The 22,678-nt window shown below is 36.4% G+C and overlaps 1 protein-coding gene across 1 annotated transcript; it reads left to right on the top strand.

Moving 5' to 3' along the window:
• The first annotated feature begins 19,208 nt into the window (after nucleotides 1-19,208).
• LOC141718307 (uncharacterized) lies at nucleotides 19,209-19,811 on the top strand. Its single transcript, XM_074520690.1, has one exon. The coding sequence runs from the start codon at nucleotides 19,209-19,211 to the stop codon at nucleotides 19,809-19,811; it is 603 nt and encodes a 200-aa protein (XP_074376791.1).
• The last annotated feature ends 2,867 nt before the right edge of the window (nucleotides 19,812-22,678 follow it).

Raw genomic sequence — 22,678 nt, 5'->3', positions numbered from 1 at the left:
CTTTTAATTACTAATCCTTTTTCTAAACACTTTAGAAATAATTCTCTCTCTTGATTTAATTTCCAAAAATTAAATTCTTAATTAATAATATTAAGAACTTTTCTTAATTAATTTATAATCAATTAAATCTCATTTAATCAATTATTAAATTTTCCAATTAATTATTTATTTCACAAATAAATAATTATTAGCCATTATTAATTAATTCCTCCACCATTAAATCATTCTCTTTTTATGGTGTGACCCTGTAGGTTCAATATTAAGCCGGTAGTAGAAATAAATAATAATAAAACTATTTTATCATTATTTATATAAATTCTCTAATTTATTAAATATGATTAATTAATTAATCACATTTATTCTACATCGTGAGGGATGCTTCTCAACATATCGCGACTATCCGGATAATATGAATTCACTGCTTAGAATACCAAGAACCTGTCAGTGAATAGTTACCGTACAATAAACTCCTTCTACCCTATAATGTTCTGATTAAATACAAGGCATGGATCTCGTGTCAAGCCTATCTAATTCAATCACTTGCTTACCATTTACTATGCGTAGTTTTATGCAAATTAGAAACTCCTTTCTAATTTCATTCACTCTGGCCAGAGATTCCTGAACTAGCATAAGTGGATCAGCCTTGAACATTCGCTTCCTTCACTGGAAGGGGTAGATCCTTTATTGATCATACACTATCTTCGTGTATAAATTCCTATACCCAGAAGAGTCCTAATAATTGTCCCTGGAGACTAAGAACTAAACCAAAGCATAGTTCAGTGTACATAAGATGACTATGATGACCTCAAGTCTAAGGATACTTGTACAACTATCACTAAGCGAACAACTGCTGACACGTGAGTGAACTCCATCAGTTGTTCAGCTGGGCGAGTCATGTTCAGTAAACTTATTCTATAATAAGCACCTACATACTAGCTATAGTGTCACCACACAAATGTCTATGAGAACAGACATCCTTCATAATGAAGCAAGCATAGTATGTACCGATCTTTGCGGATTATTAATTACCAGTTAGTAATCCTATGACCAGGAACTATTTAAGTTTAGAGTTATCATCTTTTAGGTCTCACTATTATGATCTCATCATAATCCATAAAAAACTTTACTCTAAACTATGGTATATCTTATTTAAACACTTAAATAGATAGAGCCCGTAATAAAAACAAAACAAGTCTTTTATTAATATCAATGAAATCAAAACAGATTACATAAAAAGTTATTCCTAAATCCTAATACATGATTGGACTTAGGACATATTCCTTTCAATCTCCCACTTGTACTAAAGCCAATCACTCTGGTATCTAATACCCAGCTTGTCTTTATGACGATCAAAGTGACTCTGAGAAAGTGGCTTTGTGAGTGGGTCTGCTACGTTGTTATGTGTGTCAACTCTCTCGACGTTGACATCTCCTCTTTCAACAATCTCCCTAATCAGATGAAAGCGCCGCATGACATGTTTGGAATTTTTATGAGACCTAGGTTCCTTGGCTTGTGCTATTGCTGCGTTGTTATCACAATACAACACAATAGGCTCTTCGATGCTAAGAACAACTCCTAACTCAGAAACAAATTTCCTCATCCAAACAGCTTCTTTTGCAGCCTCACTTGCAGCTATATATTCTGCTTCTGCTGTGAAGTCAGCCGTTGTCGACTGTTTGGAACTCTTCTAACTTATCGCACCATCGTTTAGAGTAAACACGTACCCTGACATGGATTTGCTATCACTCTTTGATTGAAAACTAGAGTCAGTATAACCCTCTATTTTCAACTCAGATTCACCGCCAAAAATAAGAAAAATGTCCTGAGTCCTTCGCAAGTACTTAAGGATGTTTTTCACTGCTTTCCAGTGGTCTTCGCCTGGATTGGACTGATATCTGCTCGTCACACTAATTGAATAAGCAACATCAGGCCTTGTACACAACATCGCGTACATGATAGATCCTATTGCTGAAGCATAAGGAATCTTACTCATACGCTCTCTTTCCTCAGGTGTCTTAGGAGACATTTTTTCGGAAAGGGACACTCCATGACTCATCGGTATGAGACCTCTTTTGGAGTTTTCCATGCTAAACCTTTTAAGCACTTTCTGGATGTATGTACCCTGGGTAAGACCTATCATTCTTCTAGATCTATCTCTATAGATCTTCATACCGAGAATGTAGGATGTTTCTCCCAAGTCCTTCATGGTGAAGTTCTTTGATAGCCATACCTTGACTGATTGCAGCATCGGTATATCATTTCCTATAAGAAGTATGTCATCCACATACAATACAAGAAATGTTACCGCGCTCCCACTAACCTTCTTGTAGACACATGGTTCATCCATGTTTTTGATAAAATCAAACTCTTTGATTGTCTCATCAAAACGGGTGTTCCATCTACGAGAAGCTTGCCTTAAACCATATATGGTTCGCAGCAGCTTACACACTAGGTGTTCATTTCCCTTGGAAAGAAAACCTTCCGGTTGTGTTATATACACTTCCTCCTCAAGTTCCCCATTGAGGAAGGCCGTTTTCACGTCCATTTGCCAGATCTCATAGTCGTAGTAAGCAGCAATCGCAAGCAAAATCCGAATTGATTTTAACAGGGCTACAGGCGAATAGGTTTCATCAAAGTCAATCCCTTGTATTTGATTAAATCCTTTTGCCACTAGCCTAGCCTTATAGGTCTCCACCTGGCCATCTGCTCCAATCTTTCTCTTATATACCCACTTGCACCCAATAGGCTTAACACCTTCAGGCGCTTCAACCAGAGTCCATACTTGGTTGGTATACATAGATTCCATTTCGGATTTCATGGCACTATGTCATTTCTCTGAGTCAACACTACTCATAGCCTCATTATAGGTCTTAGGGTCGTCTTCATCAATGATTGACAACTCATTGTCATTCTCAATGACAAGGCTATAATACCTCTCAGGTTGGCGAGACACTCTCTCTGACCTACGAATGGGCTGTTCCACAGAAGGTTGTTCAGTCTGAACAGGTGTTTCCACTTGAACCGTAGTAGTTTGTGCTTCTTGAACTTCATCAAGTTCAATTTTGCTCCCACTGTTTCCTTCAAGGATAACTCCTTTTCCAAGAAGGTAGCATGTCTGGAGACAAATACCCGATGATCGGTGTAAAAGTAATACCCTGAAGTCTCTTTAGGATATCCCACAAAACTACATTTTATGGATCGAGATTCCAGCTTATCTGGGTCAACTTTCTTGACATAAGCTGGACATCCCCAAATCTTAACGTGTTTAAGACTCAGTTTTCTTTCTTTCCATATCTCATACGGAGTTTGAGGAACAGATTTGGAAGGCACCTTATTCAGTAAATATGCTGAGGTTTCTAATGCGTAACCCCATATGAATACTGGAAGATTCGCATAGCTCATCATGGACCGAACCATGTCTAACAGAGTTCGATTTCTCCTTTCAGATACCCCATTCAACTGTGGAGTATATGGAGGAGTCCACTGGGAGACTATACCATTTTCTTTGAGATAATCTAGAAACTCTCCATTCAAGTATTCACCACCTCGATCTGATCGAAGAGTTATAATACTGTGTTTGGTTTGTTTCTCCACTTCATGTTTATATTCCTTGAACTTTTCAAAGGCTTCAGACTTGTGTTTCATTAAATACACAAATCCGAATCTAGATCTATCATCTATGAAAGTAATGAAGTACGAAAATCCTCCCATGGCTTGCGTAGACATTGGTCCACATACATCTGTGTGTACCAATCCTAGCAAATCTGCAGCCCTCTCTCCATGTCCACTAAATGGAGATTTGGTCATTTTACCCAATAGACAAGACTCGCATGTAGGATATGATTCAAAATCAAAGGGGTCTAGTAACCCTTCCTTATGCAATGTCCGAAGTCTATTTTCATTAATATGACCTAGCCTACAGTGCCATAAATAGGTCAGATTTTCATCATCTCGTTTTCTTTTATTAGTTTGTTCAATCTGAAGTAAATCATGCTCTACGTCACATACATACAGACCATTATTTAAAATTCCACGTCCATAAAGAACATTATCTCTAAGGATAGAACATTCATTATTCTTAATAATAAATGAAAAACCATCCAAATCCAACATAGGGATAGAAACAATATTCCTCACGATAGAGGGAACGTAATAACAATTATTCAAAATAATAGTCTTGCCCGTAGGCATATATAAACTAAATGATCCTACAGCTATGGCCGCAACCCTTGCTCCATTGCCCATACATAGAATCACCTCATCTTTTTCAAGATTCCTACTTCCCTTTAGTCCTCGCAACGAATTGCAAATATGAGAACCACAGGCGGTATCTAATACCCAAGTAGAAATTTGACCTAGTGACATATTAACTTCGATCATGAACATGCCTGAATCAGAAGCGGTAGTCTTACTACCCTTCTTCTTCTTCAATTCTGCAAGGTAAACCTTGCAGTTTCTCTTCCAGTGCCCTAACTTGTTACAGTGAAAGCATACAGCTAAATTAGGATCAGTCAACTTGTGAGCATCTAGTATGCTCCCGAGTGATAGTGCAGAATACATAACGTACAAAGTAAATCTGTAAATGATAAACACATAACAACACTTAGCAAATATTCGATTTCATTTTAAAACACTATATGAATCGGGTTTTTATTCATAAGTGGCTCCCACTAGTTTTCCTAATTTATTCAACCCCCTACGTGAAAAATTAAGCATTCATAATGCTAGTGGGAATAGGGATCCTACATTCCATTACACGACCCCGGCTGTAGCACGAACCGCCATGTAATGTTCAATAGGCAGACAACTCTTGTCAATTACATCTCATGTTATTCCCTAATCAAACTTTAGCCTCTTGAATAATTGAGTCTCGGCTGTAGCACGACAAACTCAATATTCTAAGTCAAGTCTAACCCAACATTCCGTACAGTTGAATCAGTCCCCAAAGGCCCACGGCTGTAACACGTACCGACCTTTAGATTCTTATTCAATGTACACATCTCTATGTAATTGACAAGTATTTCTTATTTCGAAATCAAAGCCCTCGGCTGTAGCACGAACCGACAATGATTCAAAAATAAGAACTACTTTTCTATCATGTTGGAAGGCTATGACCGACACAAGCCCGTTGTGTCATTGGCCAATTACTACTTGATATTATTTAATTTTAGAGGGATTATATTACGTTACAATCATAATCATATTATAAAGAAATTCTTCCTTTTTAAATTAAATATTTCAAATCAATAATCAATAATCAGATTATTCCCAGATCGGGTGGAGCATTGTCAAGAGGCGTCACTTAATAACCCTTTCTTACAGATAGAAATCTGTTGTTGACAGAATCATCCTTTCTCTCATATCGAAAATTCATATTCAATTACGTGTTTCATAAACACAAGAATCTCATAATTGTATTCATAATATTGTTATTAAGGTTATGAAATAATTTCACTATACTAGGTTGTCTAACAAACGCCTTATGTTCATTTAAGTTCACCTAAATCTATCATCGCATGATAAACTAAGCATATATCACATATATCAACATGAATAAACATCAAGGTAGGCATGTTACATCATCTAGCATATTATTCTAAGCATTATACATCTCTATGTATCACATGAAGCATTTAAAAGCAATTAAAACAGTCAAAAACAACTTTAAAACACTTCATGGAAATATAAACAGTTCAAAACTTTTATATAAACTAAAATTGATTACTCCATTAGATCCGTCTCGAAAAAACGAATCCAACGGTATATTGCACGCCTAAAACGGAGTTACGAAACTCCCAGAAAATCAATTTTAAAAAATAACAGAAGGGCTGTAACGCATTACAGGAACGCGTTACAGTGCCTGTAACGCATTCCGGTGATGCGTTACAAGGGTGTAACGCATTCCGTGAATGCGCCACAGGTGTGTAACGCATTCCCCGAATGCGTTACACCCCTATTTTTTTTTTGTTTTTGCAGCAGCCGACAGAATTCTTTCTCCTCGAACGCCGCGCCGCAAGACTGGTTCAACCTCTTTCCTGCTGTTCTTTCCGTGCCGCAGCAGAGCATACAACAGCACAGATATATACAAACATATATATATATATATATATATACTTTATATACATATATTTATATTTATTTAATTACGAATTTAATTACAAGAACTTCAAAAATTCATAATAAAAAATCTATACATCATAAAATTATGAAAAAAATACCCAGATGATCTACAACACTTGTAGAACCCAGATCAACACTCAAAATTATTCTGAGAAACGATTTCTCATCAGACAAAATTAATCCATGATATAACTTGTAAAAATCATAATTAATTCATACAAGCACATAAAATTCTGAAATTTTTACCACAGATCTATATGCATACAACCTATGCTCTGATACCATTGTTGGATTTTTAACGCAGCGGGGTCATGACAAAACACTTTTTACACATACAAAATCCAAATAAAAGCATACAGATCATGAATAAAAATTTGAGGGATCGAATCTAACCTTTTTAAAATAATTCGGAGACAACGATCAGAGATCCTTAGCAGTTGCTCCTCAAGTGTGAAGCACTCCACCGGTATCCACCAAGAAAACGATGTTAAGGAGGAGGAAGGAGGTGGAGAGAATTGGGTTTTCCAAACTTTTTGGGTTTTCGGGTTCGATGTGGGTTAGAATAAAATAGGGTCTATAATAGTGTATTTATAGGCAAAATTTTCAGCTGAAATTTTCCCATAAATATTATTATTATTATCCCATTTATTATTGTCATTAATAATTAAAACACCTTTTAATTACTAATCATTTTTCTAAACACTTTAGAAATAATTCTCTCTCTTGATTTAATTTCCAAAAATTAAATTCTTAATTAATAATATTAAGAACTTTTCTTAATTAATTTATAATCAATTAAATCTCATTTAATCAATTATTAAATTTTCCAATTAATTATTTATTTCATAAATAAATAATTATTAGCCATTATTAATTAATTCCTCCACCATTAAATCATTCTCTTTTTAAGGTGTGACCCTGTAGGTTCAATATTAAGCCGGTAGTAGAAATAAATAATAATAAAACTATTTTATCATTATTTATATAAATTCTCTAATTTATTAAATATGATTAATTAATTAATCACATTTATTCTACATCGTGAGGGATGCTTCTCAACATATCGCGACTATCCGGATAATATGAATTCACTGCTTAGAATACCAAGAACCTGTCAGTGAATAGTTACCGTACAATAAACTCCTTCTACCCTATAATGTTCCGATTAAATACAAGGCATGGATCTCGTGTCAAGCCTATCTAATTCAATCACTTGCTTACCATTTACTATGCGTAGTTCTATGATAATTAGAAACTCCTTTCTAATTTCATTCACTCTGGCCAGAGATTCCTGAACTAGCATAAGTGGATCAGCCTTGAACATTCGCTTTCTTCACTGGAAGGGGTAGATCCTTTATTGATCATACACTATCTTCGTGTACAAATTCCTATACCCAGAAGAGTCCTAATAATTGTCCCTGAAGACTAAGAACTAAACCAAAGCATAGTTCAGTGTACACAAGATGACTATGATGACCTCAAGTCTAAGGATACTTGTACAACTATCACTAAGCAAACAACTGATGTCACGTGAGTAAACTCCATCAGTTGTTCAGCTGGGCGAGTCATGTTCAGTGAACTTATTCTATAATAAGCACCTACATACTAGCTATAGTGTCACCACACAAATATCTATGAGAACAGACATCCTTCATAATGAAGCAAGCATAGTATGTACCGATCTTTGCGGATTATTAATTACCAGTTAGTAATCCTATGACCAGGAACTATTTAAGTTTAGAGTTATCATCTTTTAGGTCTCACTATTATGATCACATCATAATCCATAAAAAGCTTTACTCTAAACTATGGTATATCTTATTTAAACACTTAAATAGATATAGCCCGTAATAAAAACAAAATAAGTCTTTTATTAATATCAATGAAATCAAAACAGATTACATAAAAAGTTATTCCTAAATCCTAATACATGATTGGACTTAGGACATATTCCTTTCATAATTCACTATTCTGAATTTAGAATAGGGGAAAAAACTTGCATTGCACGTACTTAACCTGGTTCAACTCACCGCCTTTGGACTCCTGCTTGATCGGCCTTGCTGATACTGGATCAATCATAGAAAGATAGTCGTTTAGATAACTTACTACATACGCGTATCTCGAATTGATACTACGCAACCCTATTAATCTACCCATGCGTTTCTATCTGACTCGCATATACACATATAATTATATAGCACGTATGGTTCACATAATCACGTAAAACACATAGCACATAAGGCACATAATTAATTTTTAAACTGATAATATTTTTAGAATCGATACTAGACTCATACCTGTATTAACTAACTCCATTTGATTTTATTATAATTTTTCAGGATTTATTTGACTCGATTCTACCCCTATTAGGCCTATAAACCATTAACTATCATAAGACCACTCTTTTTCGGAGGAAATTATGATTTACAATTATTTTTATTGGATTCGTTTCATTTTTCTGAGTCTAGGGGTCTTCGTTTTACTCAATTCGGACTAACGGTTTAATTATTATGAATTAGACAAAATATAAATTAGTTAATAATTAATTACAATAAATAATCCTTAATTATATTTTTAAATAATTAATTAACAATTATTGTATTTTAGAATAATTAATCCCTAATTATTAGGATTAATTACAATTTATTACAATTATTTACAAGTTATTATCACTTACTCGATTAGATCGATTATTCACAAATAATCAATCAATACAATTAACTGATACACTATTTATCGAATAAATAATTATTACTCGAATCATAACCTAACTCAACGATTAACTACTCGTATAAATACGAGCTACTCGCATTCCTCGAATAAATATCGAACTATTGTTATTATTATTATTATATCTTATACGATTAATTAATTAATTATCTGTATTTAATTATTCGATACGAATAATTATTACAACACTCTTCGAATAAATATCGCTCGATTACTAATTCTAACTTATCGAATCACTACTCGTATAATTACAAGTTACTCGTGATATTCAACTAATTAACAAAGTATTATTCATATTATTCGATTATTTATAATCCCTATTTATTAATTAATTACCTAATTATTGATTAATTAAATAACTAATAAATAATTAGATAAATAATTAAATTCTAATTTCTAAATTAATAAATTAATTTATAAATTAATTATAATATTTTTCAGAATTTTTAATTGATTTTTAGAATTACTAAAATCTGATTTTTGGATTTATATAAAATAAAATAAATAATAGAAAATCAGAAACACAAAAACAGGGAAGGGTTTCAGGGTTTTTGGATCAAACCCCGGGTCGAAACCGGGTTGGAAACCGGGTCGAACCCGATTTGCGAAGAACACGGCCGCCCGGACGGAAAACTCGACGTCAGCGGCTGCTTACCGGCGAACCACGGCGAACAAACAACAATAACACCTCGATTATTCCTGCCAACGTCCTGCAACCCCGTTCCTGTTCATCTCTTTCCTCAGCCTTCGTTCCCAGCCGTCCCCGTCGCCTGAACTACCAACAACAGCGGCGGCGTCGCCGCTTTTCTGGCCACCCTCAAAACGAAACCAAACTCGACAAAACCGGTGCCGTTCGATTGCAAAATCAACGATCTACACAACTACAACATCAAAATCTTCTAACAACTAACCAAAATCAAAACCCGAATTCAAGCAAATAATCAGAAAATACGAAATCAAAATCGAATACTTATTAACTGAAATTGATCACAGAATCATAAACTACAGTTCACCAGCTTCAATATGACTACTTACATGATCGATTTGGATGCCGGAATCACCTTCAAATCTGTGATTGATTCTCTTCCCTGTTCTTCACCCACAAACCCTAATTCCTAATTTTCTGATTTTTTATGATTAATTAACTAATTAATTAATAAAAATTAGGCTATTTATATCATGGAAAATAATACCCCTAAATAAAATTAAGGGGCTAATTACACTCCTAATAAAAATATTTGGCCCCAATTTTTATAATTTTTTGGGTATTAATAATGAATTTTTAAATATCCAATAAATACAAAATAAATGTCAAAAATTCCCAAAAATTATGAATATTACAAAAATGCAAAGAAAAATGATGTATGATAATTTCATGATCATATAAAAATAAAAATGTGATTTTTGTGGGGTTTTTGGTACCCGAAGGGGTCCGGAAAAGTCGTTTTTCGCGAAAAAGGTAAATTTTTAAAACGTCTAGGGGTTCAGAATAGCGATATGGTATAGGTCATTTTTGATAAAATAGGGCCAATGATTTTGTTTGAAATACGGAATTTTAAAACACTGTTTGAGCTGTACGGGTTTTGATATAAAATGTATAACTTACAATAAAACACTCAATAAATATCCAAAACACGTTCAGATCAAAACAGGCAATACATAGCACATAGCACTTAGGATTTAATGACTCAACACATTTAATCACAAAATAATACACATAATTTATCTTTATTATAATATAATACAAGCGTAATTTCTCGGTCGTTACACTCAATTTCTATAGTTCCTTTATTATTCTTATCATCTCCATAACCTAAGCCCTCTTTCCAGTTTCCACTACTTAACAAATTCTGAGTTGTTCTTCCACAGTTAGTCCAAGTCCTGATAATCTCTCTTTCCTTTTCTAACTCAGTTTTTAGAGATTGATTCAATTTTAACACTTCATCTCTAACATAAAAAGCATCATCTCTTTCTTTCTGAGTTTGATGGAACATAACTAACTCCTTTTCTAAATAGGCATTCCTTTTCTTAAAAGCCAAATTTTCAGAAGTTAACCTTTCACATGTTAAATTTTGATCTCTATAACTAATGAACATGGTTTTAAGATATCTTCTCAACTCAGTAATATCATCAGTATGAAAAGCATAAGTTGTTTGAGGTACCTTTAAATTAGCAGCTTTAGAACTGCTATCAACATTTGCCATCAAAGCATAGTTCACCTCAGTTTCAGAATCTGAAGTGTCTGTCCAGCTTTTCTTCTTTGTGACAAGTGCCTTGCCTTTGTCACCTTTTTCTTTCTTGCAGTCAGGAGATATGTGGCCTTTCTCACCATAATTGTAGCATTTAACATTTGAGTAATCTCCTCTATCAGACTTTCCAGCTTTGCCTTCAGATTTTGTGAATCCCTTCTTATCAGAACTTCCACTTTTCCTGGAAAACTTCTTTCCCCTTCTGAATTTCATGTAAGCTATCTTTGTGATACCTTTCACTATAACAGCACACAGCTTCATCATCTCTTCATCAGCATCCATCTCAGATAGACTTTCAGTTTTTGAATCCTCATCACTATCAGAACTTGATGACTCAGTATCATACTTTGTGATGAGAGCCTTTCCTTTGCCTTTCTTTGAGACAACCACTTTGGGGAATTCCTCCTCAGCCTTAAGAGCAACTGTTCTTGACTTTCTCCCATGCCTCTTGGTTCTTTGATCCATCTCAAGTTCATGAGTCTTGAGCATACCATAAATTTCATCAAGAGTAGTTTCATCAAGAGCATAATTGTCTCTGATAGTTGTGGCCTTTAAATCCCAACTTTCAGGAAGAGCTAAAAGGAATTTAAGATTAGTATCTTCAAGATCATATTCCTTATCCACCAGTGACAGATCATTCAAGAGTTTGACAAATCTTTCATATAAATCAGTTAATGACTCATCAGGTTTTGAGTCAAAGTGCTCATACTCTTGAGTGAGTATAGTCCTCATGTTCTTCTTAATTGAATCAGTTTCCTGGCATCTTGTCTCCAAGGCATCCCATATCCCCTTTGCAGTCTTGCACTTAATTACTTTGTTTGACATGACATTATCAACGACACTATACAACAAATGTCTTACCTTTGCATCATTTGCAATAGATGAGATATTTTCAGCTGTATATTCAATTTTCTCCTTTGGTATAGACTTTGCTGGCTGATCTGTAACTACAACAGAGAGCTTGGTTGGATTATGTGGTCCTTCATTAATTCTGTCAAGGTATTCTGGATATGTAGCTTCCAGAAACATAGACATCCTCACCTTCCATATGGGATACTCAGAAGGTTTCAGTATGGGAACCCTAATAGTCTCATATTGATTATGGATTTGAGTCTTTGGAGTTTCTTCAGTTTTGGTGGGCTTGGTTGGAGTTTGTATTTCTTCAGACATGATTGTTTTTGGCTCTTTACTGTATGTATGTTAACAGATTGCTCTGATACCACTTGTTAGGTCACACACACTGTAGAAGGGGGTTGAATACAGTGTCTAGCACAATCAAATCGAATTAAGAACACAAGTATGAAACACAGAATAATCTTATTATTAAAACAGTATTACAATGGAACCGTTCTCTCTCAGTGATGAACAAATATCACGAGAGCTGCTAGGGTTACAATGAATAAAATTCTCGATTAAGATAACACATATAGTGTAAACCCTATGTTGTGTTTATATAGACACACAGTTACAAGATAATCTTCTAATAGATATCGAATATGATTCTGCATCCTAAAATATATCAACTAGTTATCTTTTCTTCCAAGTAATCTATTCTTCATAGAATTCTTCTCCATGCATATCTCTTCTTGTTTTAGTCTCGATCTTCTTTCCTTTCAATCAACCGCCTTCCTTATCTGAAAGTCTCTTTAAGTCCTGATATTATCTCCTGATAAATATCTTCTGATAACTTAAGTTCTGACAACTTAAGTTCTGATATCTCAAGTCCTGACTTCAGTATAAGTACTGATTTCCAATTAAGTCATGATTTGTCCTATTAGTTAAGATTTGAAAACTAAACACAAATCATCATTAGACTTGACATCACAAATATATCAAACAGTTTCTAATTCTATATATAGCATAACTCACATAAACAAATTCTGCTATATTTAACGCTTCTTCTCTTGAATTAGGATAATAATAATCAATACAATCCAAGTATATGCAAATTTAATATGTATCTTTATGTTGTAATTCAGGTGAATAGTGAATCGGGTCAATAACATTTAATACGTATTTGACTTGTGGGTATTATATGGGTAGAAATGACCACGAAGGGGGAAAATGTTAATTTGGTACAAATATGCGGTAAATCTGTTAAAATTGTCATTTGTTCTTAATGTGTTAGGTCTCAATATGTTTGTAGAAGGGGGGTTGAATACAAACAATACCGTTTAATCGAATAAAATGCGGAATAAAAAAGTGAAACAAAATTCAAGTTAAATAAAACTATTATTAAACTTGAAAGGTGTTACAACAACGGTATCATTTACAAGGGATTAATCTCAAATAAATTATTCCAAATCTAGAATAAATTCGACATGAACTTTTTCTATTTTTGTAATAAAAAGGATCAAATGCTAAATGCAATTTGAGATTAAGTTCTAGGGATTTTGATCCGCTAGATAGTTACACAAGAACAAGAAAAGGATTTCTAGTGGATTAGATTTAACAATAAATACTAGAAATAAATGATCTGAGAATTTGCAATAAGTTCTCTGCAGTTTTCTTTTGTTCTGTGTTCTGCTGTGTTTGATATTCAATGCACTGCCTCTTCTGAAAATCAGCTTCAGTTCTTTTATATTAAATCACTCCTTGATTTAACTGGCAAGACAATCCTTTTAGCTTAGCATGACAATCCTTTTAACTGGTAGGACTTTCGGTAGGACTATCCATTGAACTGATAGAACTTTCGGCAAGACAATCTAAATGAACTAGCATGACTTTCGGTATGACTATTGATTGTCATACCGATTGTCTTGCTAATACAAAAGATAGTCTTGCTAGATTAAAACAGATTTTAATCAAATAATAATTCTGAATTAATTAATCAATTAATTCAATTAATCAATAAATTAATCTTTGCAGATTTAATTTATTCTCTTAATTAAATTATATGACTTAATTAATTAATAGAGAATTAATACTAATATTGAGCAGCAACCATTCTTCTGAAAATCTTCTGAAAATCACTGTCAATTATGAATCAATTCCACCACTTCAATGTTGACACTCGATGTACTGTCTGGTTCATGAGTGACTAACTTCCGTGATGTTTCTTCATGCCTTGACTTTGATACTCTTGATTTTCTTCAGACTAAATCCTTATAATTAATTGATACCCAGACGAGATCTCTGTCACTTGATTAAATCCACAATCTTGATTTATATCACTGAGCTTGATCAATTTCTTGAGCTTCTTCCAGTGAATTAAGTTCTCAAGTCTGTAGACGAACAATGTTACTTAATCCTTTAACATATGTTACTTTGAGAGATCTCTCTGACGATAGAACCACTATTTACTTGTTACATCCTTATTTGAGTTGAGTTAAATCCTCGAATAAACAAATAGGCTATGACATATGCCTTTCATTAATGTGTAGTATAATGTAAAATATATATTATATACTCTCTCTTTCCCATAATACTAGTATTTAAAAGTGGACTTATATTATGGATTTTTTTCTTGATTACATAATTGGTGTGGAATTAATCATGCCCGACTTGGGTTATAAATAAAGCCCATTTAGAGATGCCCAAAACCCTGAATATTATTTAATTTCATAATTAATAAATATGAGTAAAATCAGATGACAAGTAGAGTCCAAATAAGGGTATAATTCCTTGGAGATTGGCCTCCAAGAAACCTCATAGGATAAGGGATCAATTTCCTACATTCTAGGACTCCAAAGTCCACTATAAATTTGAGGCTTGCCCATCAAGTCTCCAAAAACTAATCTAATTCAAGGGCATCCCATGCTTATATAAGGGGCCTCACCCTACAAACAACAACTACGTTTTTGACTTGATCATTGGCATAGAGCAAGGTATGTAGGCATCTTGTGAAGACAGATTGAGTCAAAGCATGAGAGCAGTAAAAGAGAGCCTTGAGCTCGCGAACCCTAGTCTTAAATACAACATTAAATACACCCTAATTTTTACCCATAACATTTGGCGCCGTATGTAGGAAGCAACAACAACCATGGTAAATACACGGAGAATAAACAACATCCCTGAAGGAACACTGGTCGGGAAAACCTAGAAAATTTCATACGCCATTGAGATTTCCCTCACTTGACTTACTCTCAAGGGACAGCGGATCCTTTGAATCCCCGATCTGAATCACAACCACCCCCAACTTTTAGGGCGAATCCTCAAAATTTGAATCTCAATGCTCCTTTGGGAACTCAATCTGCGGGCTTTGAGATGTTAACCATAGTGCATCATGTGCCCATAAATCACACCTATGATATGCCAATTTACTCAGAGGGTGGGGGGGGAGTAGGCCACCCCTACCACCTTGATCACAACCTTGGGACGAGCCTAATTATCTTAGAGGTCTACAACAAATAAATAATGAAAGAGATGTATCGGGACTCTATACTACTGAGGAAAGTGGAGAGTCAACCAATAAAGATGCCCATCAAAGAAAGAGAAGAAGGGATAAAGAGACAGTTGGAGGTAGGCACCTCGAGCCTATTGGGGGCAGGAAACCCGAATTTCAAGAAGCTCAGGGAGTGGCATCCCAGATTTTTGAGGAAATGATACGTTCCCATGAGGTAGAAATCCTAAGGCTAAGGAGGGACATGGAGAGGAGTCAGGCTAGGAAGCCAACGAGGGCCAACCGAGCTAGAGGAACTAGGGGAAATACCCATGGTCATCGATTTGGAAGAAACTTCTAGGAGAAAATCAATGGATGCCCCTCGGGGAAACCTGTTTGAGTTGCTCCACCTCGTAGACCTAGACGATCCAACCCCGCCTTTTACGGCAGAAATCATGAACACCCATATCACAAGGAAGTTCAAGATGACGACTATAAAGGCATATGATGGAATGGGTGATCCCGCTAATCACGTTAGGACCTTCTCTAATGCACTGTTGCTGCAGCCCGTGAATGATGCGATCAAATATCGGGCTTTCCCTCAAACCTTATCAGGCATTGGCCCAAAGGTGGTACAACCGTTTGCCACCAAACTCAATTGGGTCCTTTAGAGATTTAAGTCAAGCTTTCATCAAGCAGTTCATCAGCCGGAAGGTGCATGAAAAAAGTTTCGCTTCTCTCATGATTATAGTGCAAGGGGAAAAAGAGTCTCTTAGAGACTACTTGAATCGATTCATAAAGGAGGCTTTGAAAGTCCCAGATCTTGATGACAAGGTAGTTATGATAGCGTTGCAACAAGGAACCAAGGATGGGTTCTTCAAGATGTCTTTGGCCAATCGGCCACCAAAAAATATGCTATAGCTCCAAAGTAGAGCAAAGAAATATATCCAAGTTGAGGAAAGCATGAAAAAAGATAGTGATAAATAATGAGCCCGCTGGTAGAAAGAAGAGGAAAACAGACCAAGAATACAATTCCAAGGACAAGTATTCTAGAATTGAGAAATACACTGATTCACCACCCAAGAAGGGGACCTGGACAAAAGTTTACCGAGTATGCTAGGCCGAATGCTCCTAGGAGCCAAATCTTAATGGAAATTGAGAGAGAAAAGGATGTTCATTGGCCTAAACCCCTGAAGGCTGATCCTGCTAAGCTAGATAAAAGCAAATATTGTAGATTTCATAAGGATGCTGGTCACGACACCGATGAATGTCGACAACTGAAAGATGAAATTGAATTCCTTATTCGAAAAGGAAGATTAAGTAAGTATACAGGAGATGGGGAGAGAGGAGAAATAAACAATAATGGAAGAAGGAATTTTGATGACCGTGAGAGGGATCAAGATGATCAGGGGCGAAATCCCCAACCCCGAGGACCGGTGATAAATACAATCTTTGGAGGACCAACTACAGATGGATCGTCTAAAAATTTGAGGAAAGCTTATGCTAGAGAAGTCATGCACATCGTTGCACAAGCTCCGAAGAGGGCCAAGGCAGAGGTAATAATGGCATTCGATGACTTTGACTTGGAAGAGATCAAGTTTCCCCATAACGACCCCTAGTCATAACGCCTAACATAGGAAACAACACGGTAAAGAAAGTCCTTGTAGACAATAGAGCATCGATAGATATCTCACTCTATGATACTTTCATAAGGTTGGGGTACAATAATTCTCAATTAACTCCGATTGATATACCGATATATGGTTTCACTGGAGTCGAATGTCCGGTTGAAGGGATAATAAAACTACCTCTAACAATGGGGCAAGAGCCAAGACAGGCCACACAGATGTTGAACTTTGTGGTGGTTAAGGCTGGGTCAATATATAATGCGATTATGGGAAGGACATGTATACATGCCTTCAAGGCAGTCCCCTCATCCTACCATTCTGTGATAAAGTTTCTAACCAGAGATGGGATATGGGAAGAAAGAGGAGACTATAAGATGGTCAAAAGCTGTTATGTAGCCTCGTTGAGGGCAGATGGAGCCGGGGGCAGGTCTTGCCCATTGAAGATTTGGATATTCGTGAGAATGATGAGTAATAAGGAAAACCGGCAGAAGACTTGATCCCGATCCCTTTGGCTCTCGAGGATCCCGAAAAAGTAACTTGCGTTGGAGCGTCATTGGGGGAGCCCCTTAGAGGAAAGTTAATATGGTTCTTACAGGAGAATAATGACATGTTTGCATGGTCGGCATCGGATATGCCTGGTCTAGACCCAGAGTTGATCACCCACAAGTTGAACGTGGATCCAAATTAAAAGACCGTAAAGCAAAAGAAAAGAAGTTTTTCCCCTGAAAGGCAGGAAGCTATCGAACAAGAAGTTGAGAAGATCTTAGAGGTTGGTTTCATTAAGGAGATATGGTTTCTAGAATGGTTGGTGAATCCTGTAATGGTAAGGAAAGCTAATGGAAAGTGGAGAATATGTGTTGATTTCACTGATCTCAATGATGCATGCCCGAGGGATTGTTTCCCTCTCCCAAGGATAGACACTCTGATAGACGCTACCGCGGGGCACGGGATGCTGAATTTCATGGATGGATTTAGCGGATATAATCAGATCAAGATGCATAAGGATGACGTCCCTAAGGTATCATTTATCACCGATTTTGGTGTTTTTTGTTACCTCGTTATGGCGTTTGGTCTCAAGAATGCAGGAGCCACATACCAAAGATTAATGAACAAGATTTTTAAGGACCTTATTGGGAATACCATGGAGGTTTATGTAGATGAAATATTAGTAAGAGTCTCGAGAAGACAGACCATGTAACCCATTTGAGGGAAACCTTTCAGATCTTAAGATATCACAAAATGATGTTGAATCCTCCCAAGTGTACTTTCAGAGTAGGTTTAGGAAAATTTTTAGGATTGATGGTTTCTAAGAGGGGAATGGAGGTCAATCCAGGCAAGATAAAGGCCATCTTAGACATGGAACCTCCACGTTTCATAAAGGATGTTCAAAAACTTACCGGAAGGGTCACAGCTTTGGGACGTTTTATCTCCAAGTCCGGATACAAGTGCTTGCCATTATTCAAAGCTTTGAAGAAAGTGAAAGACTTCACATGGACTGATGAAAGCCAGATGGCATTCGAGGAGTTGAATAAATATATGGTTCAAGCCCCTCTTTTGGCTAAGCCGGTCTTGAGTGAAACTCTGCATTTATACTTGGCTATTTCTGAAAATGTCCTGAGCGTCGTGTTGGTGAAAAAGTAGATTAAAGTCCAGAAACCCATATATTATGTTAGTAAGATTCTACATGGGGCTGAGTTGAATTATTCGACTATAGAAAAATTTGCTTTAACCTTGGTGATGGCTTCAAGGAAGTTGCATCTTTACTTCCAAGATCATAAGATTGGGGTACTAACAAATCAACCTTTGAGAAACATCATTCACAATCCTAAATCCAATGGGAAGCTAATCAAATGGGCCATGTAGCTGGGGGAATTTGATATTAAGTACAAGCCATGAACGGAGATAAAAGCCTAGGTCTTGGCTGACTTCGTGGTTGAGTGTACCATTGTCAACCAAGAAGTCGGGGGGGGGGGGGGCAGGAAGATACTACACCTCAGGACATGAAGGGCAAGGAGGAAGAAAAGTTGAACAAAAACAAGGAAATTCTGGGTACTCTATTTTGATGGGGCATCAAAAACAAATTCAAGTGGAGCAGGGTTAGTTTTACAAAGCCCCGACGGGTTCCTAATTGAATATGCTCTGAAGTTAGATTTTCCTACCATGAACAATGAGACTGAGTATGAAGCTCCTATCGCTGGACTAGGCCTAGCTGGGACATTGAAAGTCAAGAACTTGAAAGTGTGTGGGGATTTGAAACTTGTAGTGTCCCGGGTCAAGGGAGAGTTCGAAGCAAGAGACGAGACCATGGAGAAGTATGTACACCTAGTGAGAGCTGTGATGACTCAATTCGACGAGTGTCATATCGATTATATCCCAAGAGAAGAAAATGTTAAGGTGGATGCATTGTCCAAATTTGTTTCCTCAGAAGTGGAAGAAAGTTCCGGGAGTGTGTACTTTCGTGTCTTAAAAATACGGAGCATTGATATTAAGTTTGTTGCCCCCATAGGGCTTGGGGGATCATGGATAGATCCCATTAAGGCCCATATGCAAACTGGATGGCTCCCAAATGATGTGATGGAAGCGCGAAAATTAGCTGTGCAAGCACTGAGATACTATTTGATCGAAGGAATCTTATACAAGAGATCTTATGTGGTTCCTTACCTTAAATGCCTTAGGCCCGACGAGGCGCGATTGGCCCTTAAAGAAGTACATGAAGGTATTTGCGGACAACACTTGGGGACAGGGCCCTTGCGCACAAAATAACTCGTTTAGGCATCTACTGGCCAGAAATGATGGTTAATGCCAAAGACTATATGAATAAGTGTGATCGTTATCAAAAGAATGCACCGATTGTTCGATAACCTCCCGATATGCTAACTTTCATAAATTATCCTGTTATCTTCGCCATGTGGGGAATGGATATTCACGGGCCATTTCCCATGGCCACTGCGCAAAGAAAGTTCTTGATTGTGGCTATTGACTACTTCACGAAGTGGATCGAGGCCAAGCCTTTAGCCAAAATTATGACCAAGCAGGTTACACAATTCCTATGGGAAAATATCATGTGCATATATGGAATTCCTCGTATCTTGGTAACTGTAATATCCCATATTTTCAAATATTATTATTATAATTATTTGGCCATCTGGTTCACCGGTACTACCAAAAATCTTGGTAACTGTAATATCCCATATTTTGAAATATTATTATTATAATTATTTGGAAATATTTATGTGAATTTTAGTGAATTATATGATAATTGGAATTGATGTTTGGATGTTTTATATGATATTCTTTGAGTAGGTTAATTTTTATATGCCCAGAATAAAATATAGATAATTGTGATATTTTCCTGGTAATTTTTGGATTGTTATATGATTTTATAATGATTTATGAATTATTAATTATTTTCTGAGTAATTACAAAACTGTTTTATAAAGCCGGAAATCGTCCAACTTCAACTATTTTTACGTTTTTATAACCCGAAACTCTCCCGAAAACTCCTTCCTAACCTAATATGGATATTCTGAACATTTTCCGTGTTTTAACGTTTTCGATCCGGATTACGGTTTGACCTGTACGCGTCCCGACGTACAATTTTCGATACGATAGTCATTTTAATAAATCTGCAAAACCCATATTCTTAAAAGACGAGATATTATTACATTATTTTCGTATAAAGTATTTTATAAGAAGCTCCGTTTTGATAATTATCCAAATCTGATATTAAATTATATCGTTTTATAGTTACTTAGTGGCTAAGTAATGTATTTTCGGATCTGATATGATCCAATGGGATACTCGTTATGTGTTTTATATGAATCGATCCGTAATTTGGACGTGTGTTTATTTGCGTTATTCATTTTATCTTGTTTTATGTGTGTTGAGTGTATTTTATATGTTTTCGGGGTTTTTTGTTAGTTTAGGTATCGTTTCGGGCACGGAACCTCTGAAAGAGGGCCTCATTGTCCGGGCAAGGGTAGTCCGCTGGGTTAATATTGGGACAAGCGTCATTTAGGGTGCCAAGGGACGAGCCCCAGCCGGGCCTGAAAAACTCAGGGAACACCGTATCGTCCCTAACTCGCATAGATTGAGTGAACTTATCTGTGTCCAGGTAGGAATCTATGGTCTTGTCCCGCTCTGCTTTAAGCTTGACCAACTCTGCATTAGCCTCTAAAAGCTCCTCATCCCTACGCTTCAGCTTCTTTTCCAGGGAAGAGTATTTGATCTTTTATTTCTTTAAGGCCTTGTCGGATTTCTCTGAAGCCGTCTTCCAAGATTCGGCATGACGAACGGCTTCCTGGAAGTAAGCATTATTCTAAAACAATAACAAAATATAAGACAAAGCGGGGGTAATGTTATCAAAAAATAAACTTAGAAAAAGGATGAGAGACATACCGAAGCTATGGACTGGGCTCCCATAAGCTTCAAACGCTCCAAGTCCTACCCAGCCACAACATCCTCAAAGTTATTTGGGGTGATGGAGTAATGACACCAATCCCATGAGTGCTTGGCCGAGCCAACCACGATGTCGCCTCGGCAAAAGCCCCACAATGGTTGAAATGAGCCAGTGGGGGTGGAGAAACAGGATTGGTTGGGCCGCCCTCGGTTCCAACTGAGGAAGCCTCAACAATAGGCTCTTTGTGTTTCCTCAAAAAGCTAGGCTATGTGGCCTTCCCTTGAGTATCAAGCCCCGCAAGCCTGGCCTTTTTCATCCTGGCCGTCTCCTCAACAACGGGAACAATGGCGTTATTAATCTTCTGAGCCGCAGAAAGGAAAACAAATACAAGGATAAGTTATGTTAATAAAGGTGAAAAATGGAGAAGAAAATAAAATGGGAAAAGAAATACCCTACAAAGTAACGGAAGAGAGTTCGACAAGGATTAGAGAAAACTCTTCCAATAAAGTCCAACTCACGGTTTTGTCGTCATCTTTTATAAGTTCGATATAAATGTGGTTCTCCTCATTAGATAAACGAATGGTTTTGGAACTACCATCACCTACTTTACCAAAAGAAGATCTAAAAAGTGTGCCCCAATCACCATTTTCCCAACTCAACCCAACAAAGCCATTCCTCCAATGCTGGTTGTCATCAAGGATGGAGGAGTTGTTGAAGATTTATGGAAATTTGGGTCTCTGCCTAATATAAACCCAATCACAAGATGTTTGGACACTATTATAACATTGAAATATTTTTCTAAAAACAGCTACAAAGAGGGGAAAACCTTGCATAAGGCATAAGACTATGAAGCACAAAATGTTCCTCCAGGCATTAGGTGGAAGTTGACAAGGATTAACTTGCAAGTTAGCTAATAATCTATGAATGAACCCATGAAAGGGAAACCTAAGCCCAACAGTTAGGGCATCAACATAAATAAAAAGGGTATCTCTTTTCTGGTGGCAAGTACAATCACCACCATCTACGAAAACTATTCTAAGGGGATGACGTACATGATAGGTGGTGTTAAGCTGGTTAATATCAATAACGTTATGCCATTTATTGCAGTGATCAAAAGAGTCTAAGTGAGCATTAGATGGGTATTCATCCCCCTTAGGATTAATCATATCAGAAGAGACATGTAAGATTAACGAACTTGAATTTTGTTACCTCTTTTAAAAGCCGAGACAAT

Source organism: Apium graveolens, chromosome 4 (assembly GCF_009905375.1).
Source record: "Apium graveolens cultivar Ventura chromosome 4, ASM990537v1, whole genome shotgun sequence".
NCBI lineage: Eukaryota > Viridiplantae > Streptophyta > Magnoliopsida > Apiales > Apiaceae > Apium > Apium graveolens.
This window is presented reverse-complemented; position numbering and strand designations above follow the sequence as displayed.